We start from the raw sequence: 19,316 nt of genomic DNA on the forward strand, positions 1-19,316 counted from the left end.
ACTGCCGGGGCTGTGTTGTCTCTCTTTTTAGTAAACAAAATAAACAAACACGTTGTTTTTGCACATCTTTACATTCACAACCAGTTAATAGTTACCTTGCAAATGACCTACTAATTTAACATATTGATAATTTAATGGAATAAGGTGTATGGTTACTACTAAATTAGCTTCATATCAGCCAATCAATTGCTGCTATAGAGCATCAGTATTATCAGACTAACATTAAGATATATACGCATAATTTTAATGCAAAGAAAGGAAGGACTTGATACTATGAGTACATTTAGGTTTTAGATTCAATGACTTTTACTTGCAATGGAGTATTCTTACCTTCTGGTATTGATATTTAACTTAGGTAATGGTTATGAATACTTCTTTCAACTCTTAAGTGTTCTAGTTTGTATTTGATGTATTTATGTAGCCCAAAATCAGGAGCTTTCTTGCTTTGATTATTAGGCTTCAAACCCTGAAAGGATAAACTCTATTTAGTCTGTGCCAGGCTTATTATAATTTGTCTCCTTCTGTGATATTCGGTGCTGCCTGTTTAAAATGTGCCTGCCTGAAGGGGCTGATTACTTGGCCTGTGTTAATCCAGCTTTCTCGAATGCCTCATCCAACAGCGTCACACTCAGCATTGTATCATTTGTTACTGCCGTAGTTCTATGTGTGTATGGGCCTGGTCTCACTACTTCTTTAAAAAGAGTTTGATAAAATGACTGCACTCATTTGCTGCTCGTGGCCCCAACACCAGGCACCTATAGCTGCTTTTCTCCTGTTGAACAAAAAGGTTTCACCCTGCAAATTGCAGCTATACATTTTTTTCAATAGCTATTTAATCAGGCACCACTTTACTACTGGGACCGTGTAGGCAATCACTTGCAATTATCTGGCAGAATAGAAAACCAGCAGGAGTGAGAGCTACAAGTTGAATCTGTCAGTTCGCTGCTAGCGATCCATTAAATGCACAGCCCATATGGGCCCTGTAGCCTGCCCACCGTCTTATATACAATCTGACCAAAAAAGGAACATGTTTCTGCTCAGTGATACAGTCCAGCCACTAGTGCGTTTATTGACATTTTGTTCATAAAGCTGCTAAGAGCTGCCTGAATTAACCGGTAAACTGATTTTGAAAAGTCTGTTCTTTTCTGGCCAGCTTTAACAAATTGTTCATATTTTCACCCTTTGCTATGTTGAAGTGTCCTTACAACCAGTATTTTCTTTTATCAGTGGTGGAAATGGAAAAAGTGGAAAACTGAGCCTTAAAACAAACAATTTGAATAAGCCAACCTGGGTTTTGGGAAGTTGTGAAAGCCAGGCTCTGGAATTTATAGACAAAATCCATCACACTGGAAACTGATAACAGATCAGTCAAGAGTGGAAGTAAAACTGTTAGTAGAAGACCTGCTTTGCGTTTGCTGCAGTCGAGGAGGCCTGTACTTATTCCATCACTGGGTTTGAACACTGTTTTTATTTATTTTTTACACTGACATAAATGTGGTGCTCGAAGAGTATGAGACATTTTTTAGGTTTCAGCCACTTTCAAGCTGTGAGTTATGTTTGGCCAAATAATGGCACAATTTGACTGAGCTGTTATGAATAATATGTGTTATCTTGGAGTTCCCTGATAATTTAATTGTTTAATTATTAATAATTGATGGCAGCTGCTAAATTAATCTGCAGCCTGCATGATGGAAAATAGCAAACTTCTCCTTTGGATTGCAGAAAAACATGAATTTTTTAACACAACAATAATCAACTATAATAATAGGTGTGTGACTTGCAACAAGTAATTAAACCCCGTGCGTGTGTGTATGTGTGTGTCAGTGCACAGTTTTGGTAATGAGCTGGCTGCTTGCATCACCGTGCGCTGGTGACGTGTGGCGTCTGGGAGCTGTCCCAGGAATCATGGTGCTGAAGCTGCAGCAGCGAGCCGGCAGCCAATGATCGCAGGAGCATGCGGGGCTACGGAGGCTTTCACCCGGAGCAGGACAGTCCGACAATCGCGTTGGGGGATTTTAACCGAGAGATGTAAAAACCCCATCGGCTCGTACCTGGCACATGGGCGATTCCACAATTGAGGGGATGTAAGCTTCACACAGACTTGCCAGCGACCTGCAGTCTGACTGGATACCCGTGAAAAGAAAAGGAGGGGGAGAAAACAGTGAGTCGTGTAGAAACGGTGGAGCTCGCCAGGTAAGACAGATCTCGCCTCCTAACATGGCCATTGATTGATTTGATTTACTGTGAATTCCTCACAAGACGCCGAGTGTAATCGGAGCTCTGGTGCTTTTCAAAATGCGCTGAATTTGGATTTTAGGAGCGGGTCGCTGACATTTTGTTCTGTAGTCTATTTGAAATCGACTGTACCGCTCTCGGCAAATGTGATTCTTGGTTGTCTGAGTGAATGTGGAGGGAGCAGCTTGTCTTGATAGTTTATGTTGCACAGAGCAGCATCACCATTAAGGCCATGACATGTCAGTGGACATTGAGTGGACGGGCCGTAGCCTTATTACTTGAATGCATATTCCTATCAATCTAACATTTCCACTTTCCTCTTGTAGCGTCTATTCAACTTAATGGCTTCAGACACTTGTTTGCATCCATGGGATTTATTTGCCCTTTGGATTTACATCCTCGTGGGAAGACAATAATAGTCAGAAGATAAGAAAACTTAAAAGGTTGATTATTTAAAACCCCAACTGACGCTGGAAAAGACTTCCCCTCCTGCCCCCACCATCCCATCTCACAACATATGAAGAAGTGTTTGCTCATGACGGGGACACATACGGTGCTCGGGGTTTTCTTCCAGCACCTTTGCGCGGTGCCGTGAGATTGTGGCCAGGGAGCCAGCCTGATGCTGCGCAGCCAGGGCATGCTGAAGAGCCGCTGCTGCGTCCTGCTCGGGGACCTGAGGGTGCTCCTGCTCGGGCCACCGGCGCCGCCGACACCGCTCCCTCCCCTGACCCCGATGAGCGGCCAAACCACGGAAAGCCACGAGACAGGCGTTGCCGTCCCCGACAACAACAACACGCTGACAGGGAGCCACCAGCAAGCAGGGGACCGGACTGATTTGCCCAGTGCTGCGCCGGGGGCCGCCGGGCCACCGGGCGGAGATCGAGCTGGCTGGGTGGATGCCGCGGAGCTGTCGGCGGCTCTGCGCGGCTGCAGCAGCTCTTCCGACGACTGCTCGAAAGGCAAGCTGGAGGAGAGGTTCTCCCTCACCAGCTACACGGAGAGTGGCTTCAGGACGCCTTTGTGCAGGATCTGCTTCCAGGGACCAGAACATGTAAGTCAAAGAAGAATGTTCCTTCTGTTAAAAAAAGCTGTTGTTTTCATGTCCTCCTATGGACTTCCTCTTAAAGTAAAATAACTATTGATATAGCCTTATCTAAATATACTATTTCAACTATTTGCACCGACGAACTCATAGGTTATAAGACCCAGGTGAAGGATATGTTGCGCATTCAGATCAAGAATCATCCTTCCTGTGAGGATTCTCAGTCAAATTGGTCACGAGTTGCACAAGGCTCTGCAGGCAACTGGACTTTCCAGTGTTCCAGATCAGAAGAAGCCGTTTGGATGAGAGGTGAAACGGGTTCAAGAAACACAAGCAAGTCCAGTTGCCTTTGCACACTTGTTCAACTAGTCTACTGAAGATCCTTCCTGGTTTAGCATCTGTTCTTTGCAGGCTTCCTGTTATGAGGATTTACCTTGTTTCCAGTGAGAGCATCCACTCCCTGTGTCTTGTTAATGCAGCCACACAGCTGGAAAACCCTCTGAGCAGGGATCCCACTGCATCCTGCTCTCCTCCCCTTTCATGCCCTGTACAGACAGCCATAGCTATAGCAGTGGGAGGATCATGGAAGACCTCGTTTCCATGTGACAAGTTTTGAGGATACACAGCGAAGAAATAACAACTCATTATAGCCAAACACTGGGAATCATTATTGAATCATTGCAAGCTTTAAAAAAAACCAATATGTTTCACGTTGCCGCTCACATGCACCACCTGGAAACAGCAAAAAATAAATGATGTGCACGGAACAGAAGGGAAGAGCCATGTAGTTAATCTCCCTGTGTACCTTCACCCTTTTGGCCATATTGATGATAATGTCACAGTGCATCAATCAGCCGAGGGAAACTGTGAGAGAAGATGACACAATAAGTAATATTAAATTATAACAGAGAAGCAGGCGCTTAACAATTTGCTGACATTAGTTACACTGCTTGACAGAGCCTTTGAGACCACATTGACAAATATGTCACACCTCACCAAATGTAATGGAGGACGGGAGGTTATTAAAGAATGTGAAGCAAGTTAACTGAGGTGTAGAACAGAACTTTGTTTCCAGCGGTCTGTTCTCACTCTGGACTCTCCTTTACCTGAGCAGCAGGTTTAGTTTATGATTTCATGGTCATTGCATTAATCTCCCTGTGTTTCATCAACTAATTACTCCACAGTGATTCTGTGCATCATCCACCTCTGAGCCCTTGTAATTATTTCTGACATGGGTCTACCCATGAGATTAGAAGACAAGGCCTCATCCTTGCTTTTCTTTTTTTTATTGAAAAAGTCAACAGATAGACAGCACATTCAGCAGTGCATACAAAACTACTGATTTTAGATTTTTTTTTAACGTATTTCCCATGGTCTCCTCCAGCTCATGTTGTCAATGCTTGCTCAAGACACTGCAGCCGGTCAATAACCTATTTATTTTATGCCATTCTATCATTATGCGACTTCTTATCTATCACCGGGCCTTCCTTTTTCCCAGTCGCCTCTTCTGTTGGTTTGGGCGAAGTCCAGATATGGATCTGCTGAGGTGTAAATGGTTACAAGGAGAATGAGGGTCCATTTGAAAAGAGGAATGAGTGGACTGTCGGTGTGTCACAGTGTGATACAGGCAGTGGGTGACATTAGTTGTCCTCTATTCCCCCTTAGCCGTTGGGATGTCACATGGACTAAGGTAGCCAATATCTGATCTGACAATCCACCTTCAAAACACTTCCAGCCTCAAGGCTCAGATACTCGAGTCGAGAGACAGCTTTTCTTTAAGTATGTCACAAAAAAACGGGCCTGACAGAGTCAACAATTGGAAAATGGATTTTACTGTGATTTAATATGACATGGTTCTTTTTCAAGTTCACATCTTTATCCATCCTCGATACGATATTTTGTATCTTTAAATGAATATTTAATGACTTATTGGCCTCTGTGTCTCTTTCTATCCCATTCCTCTTCTCATTATTTGATTAAATCAAATCAACTGGATATATTCCAATGTAACAGTCTTTTTGAGGGAATATTTTATTATCCTTTCCTTGCAATTCCATAATTACATGGTAACTTTGAATAATACTTTAATTGCACAAATCAAGAACTGATTCTTCTCTCAATCTCTTACAGTAGAATCACAAAAAAATAGATTTCTCACTGGTCAGTCTGGAAAGGATAAGAATTAAGTAAGTCTCTCAATAAACAGTGTAAACATTTTCTATTCTATTCTATTCAGTTGAAATAGATGGATCGAGACATTGCCTTTACCAACCCTTACATCCAGACCACTTCCCCAGGCTTATATACATAAGGTGAAGTAAAAAGAAAAAAATGAGATGCTGAGTCAATATCAGACAGAAGATCATAAATGTACGTCAGTAACATAAAAACCTCTATTCATCAGGTTTTTATTTTCTGAATTTACAGCTATATTGAAACATATTTCGATTGAATTCTCAGTTCAGTTTAGCTAAAGGTCAGCGACAGGCTTTACAGAGGACTGTGTCTCGCTCACAGGGAGCATTGGCTTTATTTGAGCCTGTGCTTTCAGACCAATCTCGACCTTGGTACCTGATGAATAAGCATCTTCTCTGCATTGTTGTATTTTCATATTATAGAGATCCCTACATAAAATAGTCACAGTGCACAGACTTATTAAAGGGACATTTAAAAAGCATTATATGAAGAAAAATGGTGGAATAGGTTTGCGTGTGAGGGCTCTCTCTCTGAAGTGTCATGCGCTATTACATCGAAGTGGCCTTTGGGGCTAATACTGCAACTGCACTGTCTTCACTTCAGCTGCATGACGAGAATATGGGAGTCCCTGCTACTGTGAAAATAAAGTCAGCTTCCCCTTCTACATCATAACACGTATAATGCACTGGCACAGCGTGTTTGTCTGCAGCACAATGAGAAGCCTCCAGGGTCAAGTTAGCATAGTTTTTTTTTCTATATGTCCCCACAGTGGCGACGCACTATACATCATATGTAGGATGGCTCCTCTGCCAGTTATCAGGAATGAGATATAAACACACAAAATTGTTTTGGTTATGCTGAAGTCTATAGACAGGAGCTTTGGGTTCCCTAAATTCAAATTAGAAGACCTGGTTTATTCAGTTTCTTTATAAGGTCCATTAACTGTCGCTGTTTCCCTAATGGTTCCCGTAAAATAAGCAATAAGGAAGGTGCCCCAGCATATGTTTTATGTGCAGTCATTATAGGTAAACACATTTGAAATTATATGACCCTCAGTTTCATTTCCCAGTGATGAGACTCCTTTCCCTCTAACTTGTTGAATATAGTTAAAATGCACAGCGTCTTATTAAAGAAACGCTCGTGGCCTGAATGTCATTGGCTGTCGTTAAAATCGCTTTCATTCAGTTTCTGTGGGAGTGAGATTATTATAACACGATTTCCCTTCGCCTGGAGTTAATGGAGTTCACTTGCATCGATTCCAGACCCGTAAGAATGGTGAATGGCCATTTCTAATTTAGCCTTGTGTCATTATATGCATTGAAAGTGGATCCGATTTTATTGGGTGCACTGGGGTGTTTTTAGGATAATTGCACAACCAAAGCGATCAGATTTCTCATCTTTTCAATACATGTGTTGTTTTTTTCCAATAATCATAACTGTTTGATCAACAAAAAGGACATTTGTTTGCCACTTGCTGCAATGCCACGTTTGTAATCGGCTTTTCCTGCTCCCTCTCCAGCCTCAGTTGTACTGGAGTGATCTGGGTGTCAGCTCTTGGCTCTGATCGGGCCGGTCACAGTGAGCAGTCTGAGTCCCACTGGACACGGCAGAAGTGTTCTGGTGCTCCTGCCAATACACTCCCACCCTGGCCATCTGTAGAGGGGCCTTTTCTCCTCCCTCTATCTCCCCTCGTTTCCCTCCCTTCTCCTCGGCCCGGGTACTGCTCCGTCTGTCGGCACAATGACGCCACGAAAAAATAATAATTTGGAATCTCACGCAATGTTTTTCCCACAATCTCTGTGCCATGTTCTTGGTATCGAGCAATAGTGAATGCTGAATACTAAATTAACAATACTCTGGGTTGAACGCCACAGCTTGAGGCGGAGGGATTTCTTGCAGCAGATGGCTAATTTATTTTTCCATTCACAACATGTTTTTTGTTCAGGCCCATTAAGATTAAACCATCTGAACAAGTTTTGTCCTGTTTTGAATTTGATATTTTATGGATCCAAGGTTCTTAAACTGAAGGTCAGGACCTATGGTGGCAACTAAGCCTGTAGATTATGAGCCATTTTTTATATTCATTATGACAAAACCACTGATGTATTTTAATAAGCTTGGAGTCCACGGTGAGAGATTATAGTCCCCCCATGGGCTCCTCAGACTGAATGCAGCTTGACAATAATGATGGGTAAAGAATATGCCTGAATACAAATTGGTCTTATGATGAGTCATTTTCTGAATTTCAGGTTGTCTCTGTAGCTGATGTGTTTTTTCTTTGGACCCCTGTTAGTTTCAGATCGACACATTTGTCATCTTCTGGTCCAGCGCCCATGTTGTGTAAACTGGTGTCCATTTTAGCGGTTGTCCTTAAAATGCAGTGCGATCAGGCACAGTTCTATCTCGAGGGAAAGTGGTATTTCTTTTGACCAATAAGTACCTGGTCTGAAGTCAGTGCTGCAGATTTTCACTGTTATTTTAAGGCAGCATTATGGGCAGGTGCCGACATCTGCTGGTTACACACACAGCTGTTTTGGTCGTGGGTGAAGTGAAAGCGCTCCCTCTGCAGAGAAGCGTTCTCTCACTACCTGGCACATCTGCCCTTCTAACAGCAATCTGCCAAGGTGCAAGAGCATGGGGCTTTTAAAGGGAATGGGAGATTGGTTTATTGCATGTTACACCCAGTACACACCCATGCTTATAAAGATTTCAAATAAATTTCTGCAGTTAAACTGATAAAGATGGATTTGGCCCCTAAATGCACTTTACACCATGCACGTAGATCCTTAAAATGGAGCCCCACAATCTTTTAGGCTGTAAAAAAAAACCTCTGGACCTCTGTCAAACATCATTGTGTAAGTTGAAAACCCTGGTCAGGTTAAAAATAAGGCTGCTACACCTCAGCACTTTTACATGACAGCATTGATAAATTAAAAACTGATAAATATTCACAAGGGTTCACAAGTCTAACACTGTTGCTGACCAGAATCCATTCAACAGCAAGTTGATGATATTGCTTTGCTCAAATTCTTTTCAAAAACGGACCTTTACTCCAACAGCTTTGAGGTGCAGAGGTGAAGGTTTTGTTTTTCTGTGAAATCAAGCATTCCAAGCTTTTCTGCAGTGGGGGGCACTGAGGGCATTCGAAATGCTCTCAGTCATCCTAACACCACGACTCACTGACAGTAAGTAGCATTATAAAATAAACAGACGAGGAAATATAGGACATCTAGGCAGAGGCAGAGTTTTACATTTTCTCTTTAGAACAGGGGGAGATGGAGAGGAAAGGAAAGACAGGGAGAAAAGCTTACTCCAGCACAAACAACTGCAAGAACTGCAATTTGTATAGTGTAACCTGCAGTATTGCACATATTTGTGCAGGTAAATTAAATAAGAAAACTAATGATTATCAGTCTGAGATATTTCTCAGACTGATAGGCTCTTATAGGCTCCAGTGTTATGACATTGAACAATACAGTATTTTCTCTGTTTCTTTCATTTAAATATCTGTACTGCTGAATTTTTCTTTACATCACGGCTCAGCTCAGCTTGTTAGGTACATTCCTGATTCACCACCAATAGCACAGATTGTTGTTCAAGATATCTCCTGACAGTGAAAAAAAAATGAATTAAATGGTTTCAAACGCTTCTCTAGGACTCACTAGGACTCACTGGCTCTTGGTCTCTCCTGCAGGGGGAGCTCCTGAGCCCATGTCGGTGCTGTGGGTCAGTACGCTGCACCCACCAGCCCTGCCTCATCAAGTGGATCAGTGAGAGAGGGTCCTGGGCCTGTGAGCTCTGCTACTACAAATATCAGGTCATCGCCATCAGCACCAAGAATCCACTGCAGGTGAGACAACGAAAAGAAAAGCTCTGAGGGAATGTGAATGGAAAAGAGTGAAAAGAAAAACTTTCAAGGTTGCATCACAGTGTGTGAAAATGTTGAATTATAACTGAAATCCTAGACTGTAAAAAATGATGGGTTACAGGTCAGCTCCCAAAAAAGAAGCCAAAGCCTCTTGATCGCCACCTGCTGGCAGACTGCAGTTTAGATTAAAAAATACCTCCTCCATGTAAGTTGATGGAACATGGACCAAACAAGTCAAAAAAAAAAAAAATCGTATGTAGTTCTTATCACACTGTGTTTGTTAAAATGCTCATGAAACATCATGATTGACAGTTGAGACTAGCTTTGGATTGGTCATTTGAAACTTGCCACTGCTGCACCATCCCCGAATCTCTGGCTCCACAAGATGGCTGCTTTCATTTTAAAGATATGTGGCTTCATTTCTGCATAGTGGGAGGAAGTGGAGATACATCATCCATGTTTACAGTCTGTGCTTGAAACCAGAAGACAGTGGAAGTTAACTGTGACATTAAAAAGGTTGAGAACTGAAATGTGTGTTTTCAGTTTCTATGGAGAAAGGGGGCGACGGCTCTTAGCCCCAACTCATGTGGGACTCATGTGGATATGCTTTTAGTTAACAAACATATATTAGGTTGCAATGAAACTATAAAAAAAACTTTTTCTGAAATTACACCATCTTTACTGCGGCTCAAGTTTTGCTCCTGAGGAATTCAAATATTGTTTTTACCTCCGATCTCTATTACAGAATTATAATGTGTTAAAAGTGATACAAGAGTCAGCTAAGCATCACTGTGGTCTTTGTCTTGTTGCAGTGGCAGGCCATCTCCCTGACGGTGATTGAGAAAGTGCAGATAGCAGCAGCCATCTTGGGCTCCCTGTTCCTGATGGCCAGTATCTCCTGGCTGGTGTGGTCGTCTTTCAGCCCGTCGGCCCGCTGGCAGCGGCAGGACCTGCTCTTTCAGATCTGCTACGGCATGTACGGCTTCATGGATGTCGTGTGCATCGGTGAGGTGCTACATTCAACACTGGTTTATCACAGGAATGTTAAGTGTGTCCAGTTCGCTCACATTATTCAAGCGATTTCACAAAGCAAACCTAGGTAAAGTCAATATTTCAACCCGCCGGCTGTGCACAAATTACTGAGGATGCCATAAACCGTTTGCACTCTATTGGCATTTAATAATTCATTTATAACACATAGCCAACAACCAAAAATCAATATTGAGCGATTTGGTTCATTATTAATATTGCCTGGATGATTATTTGATTAGTCTTGATATAATAACAAAACATTTACTATATTTAAGTTAATAAAGAAACTTTCTTTTATAATTAAACTCAAATGCAAAATGTTAAAATCTGTTTTTGCAGCAACTGAAGTGTTTTTTACTGTCCGCGTTAAAATACATTTCACTTTATAATAAAAGTTGTTTGTGTCAAACTCTGATGCAAACACTGACGACGAACGTGTCATAAAATAGTAAAAGATGCATTGAAACATTTTCAATTATCCTCTGAATTTGCTGGTGTATCCAAATTGAAACTTGTAGCATCCACTCGTCGTCCTCTGGAGCCCGAGGGCCTCCTCGTGATTTGGACGACTGTGTGATGGCATGTCGCATCAAAATGTTTTAACTGCCTCTGCAGCAGAGAGCAGGATGAGAGGAAGAGGAGATTGATCCTCTCCGGTTTGATGACGAAGGGTTGAGTGTGGAGACATTGCACTCTGCACTATACAGAGATTAACTTGTCACCAGGCAGATTTTAAGCCCTGACGTTCACTTATCCACAAAGTTGAGAGTAGAAGAAAAACGGAGGAGAAGAAGTGCGATTTTATCAATAAACTCTGCAGGATATGATGTAGTCCATGTCCATATGTGGCAGACTGATGTCACTGTAGTTGTTGCAATATGTAAACTCTTATGTCAGGGGAGGAATTAAGCTATAACTCAAATTAATTACATTATTATTTATCATTTGTTGGCTGTAAAATGAATACTACCTCTTTACACAGTGGGAAAAATATATTGACACCACTCCTAGTATTTGGCATTTAAACATTATATTTATTTGTAAACATATAATAAATTAATTATAAAGTAGTTGTAAGCAGATCAAATAAACATTTGTCCATGTACAATGATTTTAAAACCATAATTTCTCTTATGCAGATATTATTTATATAATTTTATCTGTTTAATAATGTAATTATTAAGAATTTTTGACAGATAAATTGTTAAATGTGTATATGCTTAAGAATGTGTAATAACTGACTATATATTAAAATACAAACTCTAAATTCTGTATTTCCCTCTACATAACTGTAACATGAAAGAAAGCAGTGAAATCGCAGGTTCCAAGCATTTACTGTTACAGATTGATTTCAATTTTCCATATGCTCCGTTCAATGAACAAATCAATAAGTAATTTTGAACCGTGATAAGATGTTATCGAACAGCCCCCAGAGAACAGATGCATCACTCTTTCTAACCTAAATCCAGAAGTGGAGAGTATCAGTGTCATAATTTGTGCCGGGTCTACAGGTTTTGTAAGAAGTGAAGATCTTATCTCGGGGTTATGGTGCAACACTTTAAAGCTGAGTTGTTTTGTTCTGCCTCTACCTCGGCTAATACTTTCTGCAGGCTTTAGTGCAGTGAATCTTCCAGGCGCAGGTATAGTTTGCTTTGTGGTGTCATTAAGACGGCTGCCAGACAGTGACATTGTCCATTTGATGCTCTGCTCCACAGCACTAATAGTCCACGAGGGACCCTCTGTGTTTCGTATCTTCCACCGCTGGCAGGCTGTGAACCAGCAGTGGAAAGTCCTGAACTACGATAAGTCTATGGACTGCGGGGACCTGAAAAACACGACCCTAAACAGGACTGTGTCCCAGCCCAGTCAGGGCTTTCAGACTGGGCTCGGGGCGTCCACTTCCAACTCCTCGCTCATGGTGGTCGCCTCCACGGCCGCCGGGTCCACCTCTTCAGCCGTGGTGACGGCCGCGGGAGGACTGGGAGCACACGTGGACCCCACCAGTGGCAGCGCTGTGCCAGACCAACACTGTCCCTACAACATCCTCCACCTCCTCAGCCACCTGAGGCAGCCGGAGGCCCGTGGCGAACCCAGCAATAGCACACGAGAGCTGGTCATGCGAGTCACCACCGTCTGAGGAGTAAGTTCAGGCCTTATCTCACGTGGAGGAGAAAGATTTATGAACCAGCTGACAGTTGAAAAAAAACAAACATCTAATCTTAACTGCACTGGAATAATACCATGTTCTTGTTTGTTTTCAAATGCATCTCTGACGTCCGTACGTGGATTGAATAAAAGTCAAAGTTGATTGATTTTCAGGATTGGTTGGAAAATGGTTATTTTAAGTCCAATTTCTATGACACGTGTATGAATATGATATACCCATAGACTGATCTTGATCTTTGGAAACAACCTAGTGAACAGATTATACATTGAAAGGTCTATTTTGTGATGATCAAAACCTTCTTATTGCATCATTACCTCTTCCAAAAGTTACATTTGGCTTGGTTTGGACTTCACCAAAAATTTAGGTGGAAGGATTCTTTTTATTCTTCTTCCTAAAAAAGTTTTTAAAGTTTTACATGGACATCTGCTGTCAAGAATGAAAAACTAAACATACCGAACTGACACAATCCTCCAACTTTTATTTCACAAGATATATTTTTTTCTAAAACAGCAAATGCAGCGATGCAGGGATCAGAACTTTAAATCCATTCACCTTGATGTTTATTTTAACGACTTTCTGGGTCCTTGAACTGCTCGTTTTCCAATTCTCAAAGAAATCATTGTTAACTAATCAAGAAAAAGACTTTTCTGTGTGAAAATGTAGAAATGCACAAAGCTTTTAACCATATCATCAGCTTAATGTTGCATGTAAAGTGACACACAAGGGATAGTAGTGGTCTGAGGTTCCAGTCGCCGATCAGCCGTTTAGTTGAAACTCTAATACCAGGCAAGAAATACTGGTGCAAGATTTTGTCCAAAGCGACTTACAATTAGTACACTCAACATTTATGAGGGGCCATTTAGGGGTTCAGTATCTTGCCAAGGACACTTCCGCATGCAGATAGAACAGAGTGGGGTTTGAACCGGCAACCTTCTTGTTGGAGAGCCACCACTCTAACCGCTAGGCCACACCGCCCCATATATGATCTATTTGGAGTTTTGAGCAATTAATCGAGCACATTCGGTCTTTTTCGGAACAACTCGTCTCCACATGACGCCTCCGCCAGTATTTCTGCATCTGAACAACGGAGAAACGATAACAAGGGAACTAATCAGCCACTTTGCTATAATTGCTTCTGCCTCTGTCACTCGCGGGTCCATTATGTTCATATTCATGTTCACGTTTTGCCTCACACAAAGCCGGCAGTTTTTCACATCTCTCTGGCTTTCACATTCAGATATGCTCTTTGATATTTTCTCTCCCATGTCCATGAAAGATCAGTTCTTCATCCCAGGGGGAACCAGATCTCCAAAGCATGTTGTGGGAGGGAAGAAACATAGCTGGGTGGAGACGGGGAGGAGGGGTGATGGTTGTTTTGCGGTTAAGGGAAGATCTTACAGTTTCTCATCTGGATGCAGTCTGCTAAAGAACAGCGTTTGATGCTCAACGTTATCTCACGATCATCTGACTGAGAACGAGCCAAAGCTGATAATGGAGGGAAACACATTTCAGACGCCCTGCCTCCTCTGAGCCTTTTCTAATATGCAACACATTAAAACCCGACATTATCATAAATATACACCAGATAGGAATCATATGCATCGATACAAGTGATGCTGCTGCGTAATTTTTTTAGATTTATAGCTTCTCTTTTCAATACAGCCCCGACAAAGTGCTTCAATGAAGTAATACATAAAGGCAATAAAGGTTTACACAAGTAGCAGTTCAGCTGCCAAAAAGCATCACCGAGAGTTTGTTTATCCTTTATTATTAATCACCCCAGTAAATGTTGGATGTGCTGCTTTGCAACCCCCGCTGGTCCTCATCATTATCATCAAATGCCAGTGTACAGTAGAGTATCCTCAGAGATACAGGTAGCAGCGTGAGTTTTTTCTGATGAATTATTTAAAGCAAGAAGTGCTGATATCAATGGGTGGGAGCTGCCGTACAGAAGCGGCTTGCAAAGAGCTGGGAGGTTGCAGAGAGTTCACCGTGAACCTGCCTGCCTCAGTTCTCTTCACACATTCGTCTCTTTGCGTGTGAAAGCACGTCCACGTAGCTCTGATCCAACTTAACTGTAACGAAAAAACAAGCAAACAGGAGTTTATCACCTATTTCAGGATTTGTATGGGTCACGTGTCTGCAGCTGTTTAAATATTGAGCCGTTCTCATGTTGAGATCATGTCTGTTTCATCCTACAGAAACAGTTTGCTGCGTGTTAACAATCCAAAGCAGCAGCCGATCTGTCAGATTTCAGCTTGAGGGAATCATGACACAACCAAACCTTTAATTCGACAATTTTTTTGTCTGGTTTCAAACCTTTTGATTATGCAAATTGTTAAGCCAAAGCTAATAATTGAGGCTCTTTGCAAAGCATGAATGAGTGAAATTCATACCAACCAGTGATTTCAGAGGAGTCGTCTTTTCTCCTCGGTGGTGCTCATTGTCATAAAAACCATTGTGCACGTTGCTTTCATCTGCAGAAAACTGACCCATAAAAGCATTTTGTGCAGACAGCAGAGAACGCTGAACCTCTGAAACAGAGTGACTAGCGCACAGTTCAATATGCTTTTCAAGCAGGGTCATGTGACGTCGTAGAACACGATGCATTCACTCCTTGCAACCTCTGCTAAACCCCTGAAAATGAAAAGGAGTTTTTTTTCAAAGGAATTATTTTGTGCTGAGGGAAGATGAAATGAAATGACAGGTAGGATAAAACGGGGCTAGACGCATTGATAGTGGATGACAATGGTTGGAGGAGCGGGAGGAGATGGCAGCCTTAATGCTCACAATCAGATTCTGCCTCTTGGAGAATGCAGAGACGTTCATCCATCAGGGTCAGAGGCGGCTGCTGCAGCCTGATGCTGCAATCATTGGGCAAATCAACACAGAGAGACTGACGTATACAGAATGAGCAATTTCGAGGTTCCAGCAACAGGACATCTAGATCTGAGATCCGTGCTGTGAGATGACAGGGCGAAAACACCGAGCTGCCATCATGCATGTATTTCAGTTTAGAAAATCAAAGAACTTCTGCATCAGGACCAGAGAACAGACATTAAACTGTTTGATTTCTTTTCCAGTAATCTTTCCAAAGGTTTCCAAGTGGTTAATTGTTCTAGAAATGATTCAAATGGCTTAAAGACAAGTGAAAGCAAAAATCAAAATGAATAGATAAAGAAATAAAAAACAGCTACAACTTAACAAATATCAGTAATTTACTCAAGTAATACATCTGATGCACAGTCAACAGGAACGTTCACATGCTGCAGCAAACATAGGAAGAGGCTGAGGGCAGGAAGTGAAGTTTTTAACACTCTACTCAGATCATTTATTTATCTGGGATCTTTTATTACGCTTTAATAGACTTTAGCATGAGTGGAACCAATTGAAAAGCTGAAAGGCATCATGAATCTCACTGGAATGTTTTTGCAGCTTGTGCTCTCCCCCTGGTGGCTGACTCGCGTACTGCTCTGAAGGACAGTGGCAAATCTAGTCTGAAAGTGTGAAACCAGGCGACTCTGCACGTCCAACAGTTACTTTAATGAAGTTACAGCTACCAGCAGCTGTTTTCATTTCTTCTTTTAGGTTATCTCCACGAGTCGTGCTGTATGACAGCTGCAAGGATGAAGACTTTCACCGGCAAGCAGCACCATGATTGAGTCTCCGTCCAGTTAAGATGACGGCCAACTGCAATAGCTATTTCCTGTCTGTGTGAAACCATCTAACACAATTTGCTGTTCAACTTCCACCAGCGATATAATATTATATAATAACACAGCATCATGGGTCTGCGTCTTATCTGGAAACTTCTGTCCATCTTGTGCTAATATGTTTGTCTACTTGGAGCCACTATTCTCTATGAATATCAAATTATCAACTGAGACTAATTCAATCTGAATCAATTGAAAAAGAAAACTTATAAATGCAGTATTGCGGTATGTTTACATTTATTGACAGTGGTAATCTATTATATAAATAATGAGTACCGGGCAATAAACATATAGCAGAAATTGTTGCAATATAATTTTCATGAATATCAATGTGACAAAAGTGAATTAAACTGTATATAAATATAGTGAGGAAATATGACACATTGTTGACCTACATCAGAATTGTGAAAAAATGTTTGATTGTTCATTCTCTGCTCAGGAGCAAAGATCAGTCTTTTAACTTAAAATAATGAATAATGTACATATACACCATGATGAGTATTGATATCGACTAATATGATTCTTTTTATCTTGAAGTTATTTTTGGCTATGTTTCCCAGCCCTATAAAAACTAATGCAGAGGCGTTTTCAAGCGGGAACAATAAAGTCCTGGATCTATTTATATTTTTGTCTGTTGCTGGTTTTCATTGCAATTTTACTCAATTAAAAAATTTGTCAAATAATTTCAATCGCATACTGAAACAGGTTTGAGAGCATATTGCTGATAATATCTGTTATCAGCATTAATCTCACATCACTTCTGTTTCTTAGAAGTATCCGTCTTCATTGTAACCCTGTGAGTTTGTGCCCCACCAGCATGATGCAGCTTCTCCACCTGTGAATGTTTATCTCGATGCAGCAAACATAAAAAAAAAAAAAAAAGAGTGTTGCTCAGGGAAAACACTCCCAGATTGCCTGCCTCGCTCTTAATCGCCCACTTGCCCACTCAGCATCTCTTCAGGAATGCACCGCCACCACTTACACACACACGCACCATCACGCACACACACACACGCTGTGTGTTCTATAAATAGCAGTGCCCTTTGAGGACGTCAATACATGTAAGGCTGCATTTCTTTAATTTAGCCCATATTGAGCCGCTTGCACTAGTGCATTCCTGCTGATAGTTACACAGTGTCATGCAACTCTGTGTGTGTGGGTGTATTTGTGCATGTGGCCTTATTTAAACATACCTTTAAAGATCCAGTCCCTAAAGACTCCCACACTTACCCCCTGCTGAAGTTGTTTTGTTCGCAAAGTTAAAGCCTGGGACCATGTCGTAAACAACAGCTTTATTGGCCTTTTTAATTGGCTCGGGTGTAAACCATTATATCATATCCAGATTGAAGGCTTATAGGCAGTAATCCTATCTCTTTTCCCAGCCTTTAATGCACTTGAGGACGGAAGGATTAGATTTTTGTGGAGTTCAGGTATTTGAAGTGTGAACAGCTGCAGCGCCAAATGAACTTGCAGGATAGAAGAACTAGATAAAGAACAAATGGTTTATGTGAGGGTCAGGTCTCCTCATATCCTTTAACATCCTTGTATTGAAGCTTGCAGCTTCCTCTCTCCTGTTCTCCACTAAACACATCTCCAGTTTTAGCCTTAATGCTGCATATTGCTGAGCATAATTATGTATTTTTCCTGACCAGCATTGACAACATGAACATACACCAGTAGGTGCTGGTTACACAAAAAGCAATGGATTATTGCGGTTTAAAAAAGCTGCACTACAGCACTAATTGCATCCCAGTGTGAAACATTACAGATTTATTGTAATGGAGGGAAACCTTTAAGGAAAGATTACAGTGCACTAAGTGCCTCTCACCATGTTTTCATCAAATCATGTTTGTATATACATGCTTTACAAATACTAAAGTGAAATGAAGCATAGAGTTGTAGTCAGAAGGACGACCTCGCCGCAGCCTCTGCAGAGAGGTGTCTCTGCCCTTGACTCATTAAAAAATGAATAAAATCACAGAGGCATGAAAAGACAGACAGGTCATCTGTAATAATATACAGTGTCTGAAAGGACAAACGTCCTTCATTGCTGCGGGACAAAGTGATTGGCTGCGGGAACTAAGCTTGTGCTGCAGCATCAATATTACGCCTTCAAAAGCAGTGGGCCTATATAAATACATACATATCAAATCTTTGTAATATTCAGTTATTGAAAAAGAACAAAAATTAATAAATTTAATTTGAGTTATGAACTAATTGATATAAATCAGGTATTGAGTGATTCCTTCCCTTACCTAGCCTACCTTAATCCTAAACCTAATCCTTACCTTAACCTTAACCTAATCTTAAAGGTTCAGTGCGTAGAATTTGGTGACATCTAGTGGTGAAGTGTCATGATGCAGCTGAGTACACCTCTGTGTGTTAGCCTTCAGTTGGCATAAACTCTCAACGTTTGGACGACTGTAAAAAACATGGCAGCTTCCGTACAGAGGAGCCGCTCCTGATGTAAATAAAATATTTCAATATAAAGGGCCCATTCTCTGGTAAAGAAAATATTTGTACAATTTAGATGATTAAACACTAGTGAGAGCATCACTACGATTATTCTATATTCACTTTCTGCCAATAGATCCCTTTCACTCCCAAACTTACAGACTGGATCTTATCAAGTAAACAGATCATAATGCAGGTAAATGGCCCCATGTGTGTTTCATCATCTTAATTTTATAATGCAAAAATTAATTTGATCTTGGATTCAAGGTCAAGTCTTTTGGTTCATATACATTATTACAGTTACAACGATTAAAACAGATTAATAATATTGTTCTGCTCAGATTATTGAAATTCTCCTCCTAGTAAAGTTCTGGCTTGTGTCAGCTGTGGAATTCCACCCGTGCATCACTGATGCTGTACAGTGAGCAGACATAAACACAGAGCGGGGGTGTGCAGCTCTCTCCATGTAAGGATGCGGAGCTGCACACAGAGTCAGTGTGACTCTCACAGTTCTTCTGTCAAATCAGACAGATGAATACACTGCTGTATTTACACAAGCTCCACCTCGTCTTCCACATAGTCTCTCTAGCCTTCTGGAGACGGAGCTGT

The 19,316-nt window shown here is 41.4% G+C and overlaps 1 protein-coding gene across 1 annotated transcript; it reads left to right on the forward strand.

Moving 5' to 3' along the window:
* Positions 1-1,965: 1,965 nt before the first annotated feature.
* Positions 1,966-12,670, forward strand: marchf4b (membrane associated ring-CH-type finger 4b). The gene is made up of 5 exons (XM_062401897.1): positions 1,966-2,193; positions 2,562-3,286; positions 9,168-9,323; positions 10,154-10,346; positions 12,089-12,670. The coding sequence occupies exons 2-5, from the start codon at positions 2,855-2,857 to the stop codon at positions 12,508-12,510; spliced, it is 1,203 nt and encodes a 400-aa protein (XP_062257881.1). The 5' UTR covers positions 1,966-2,193; positions 2,562-2,854; the 3' UTR covers positions 12,511-12,670.
* The last annotated feature ends 6,646 nt before the right edge of the window (positions 12,671-19,316 follow it).

Source organism: Platichthys flesus, chromosome 13 (assembly GCF_949316205.1).
Source record: "Platichthys flesus chromosome 13, fPlaFle2.1, whole genome shotgun sequence".
Lineage (NCBI taxonomy): Eukaryota > Metazoa > Chordata > Actinopteri > Pleuronectiformes > Pleuronectidae > Platichthys > Platichthys flesus.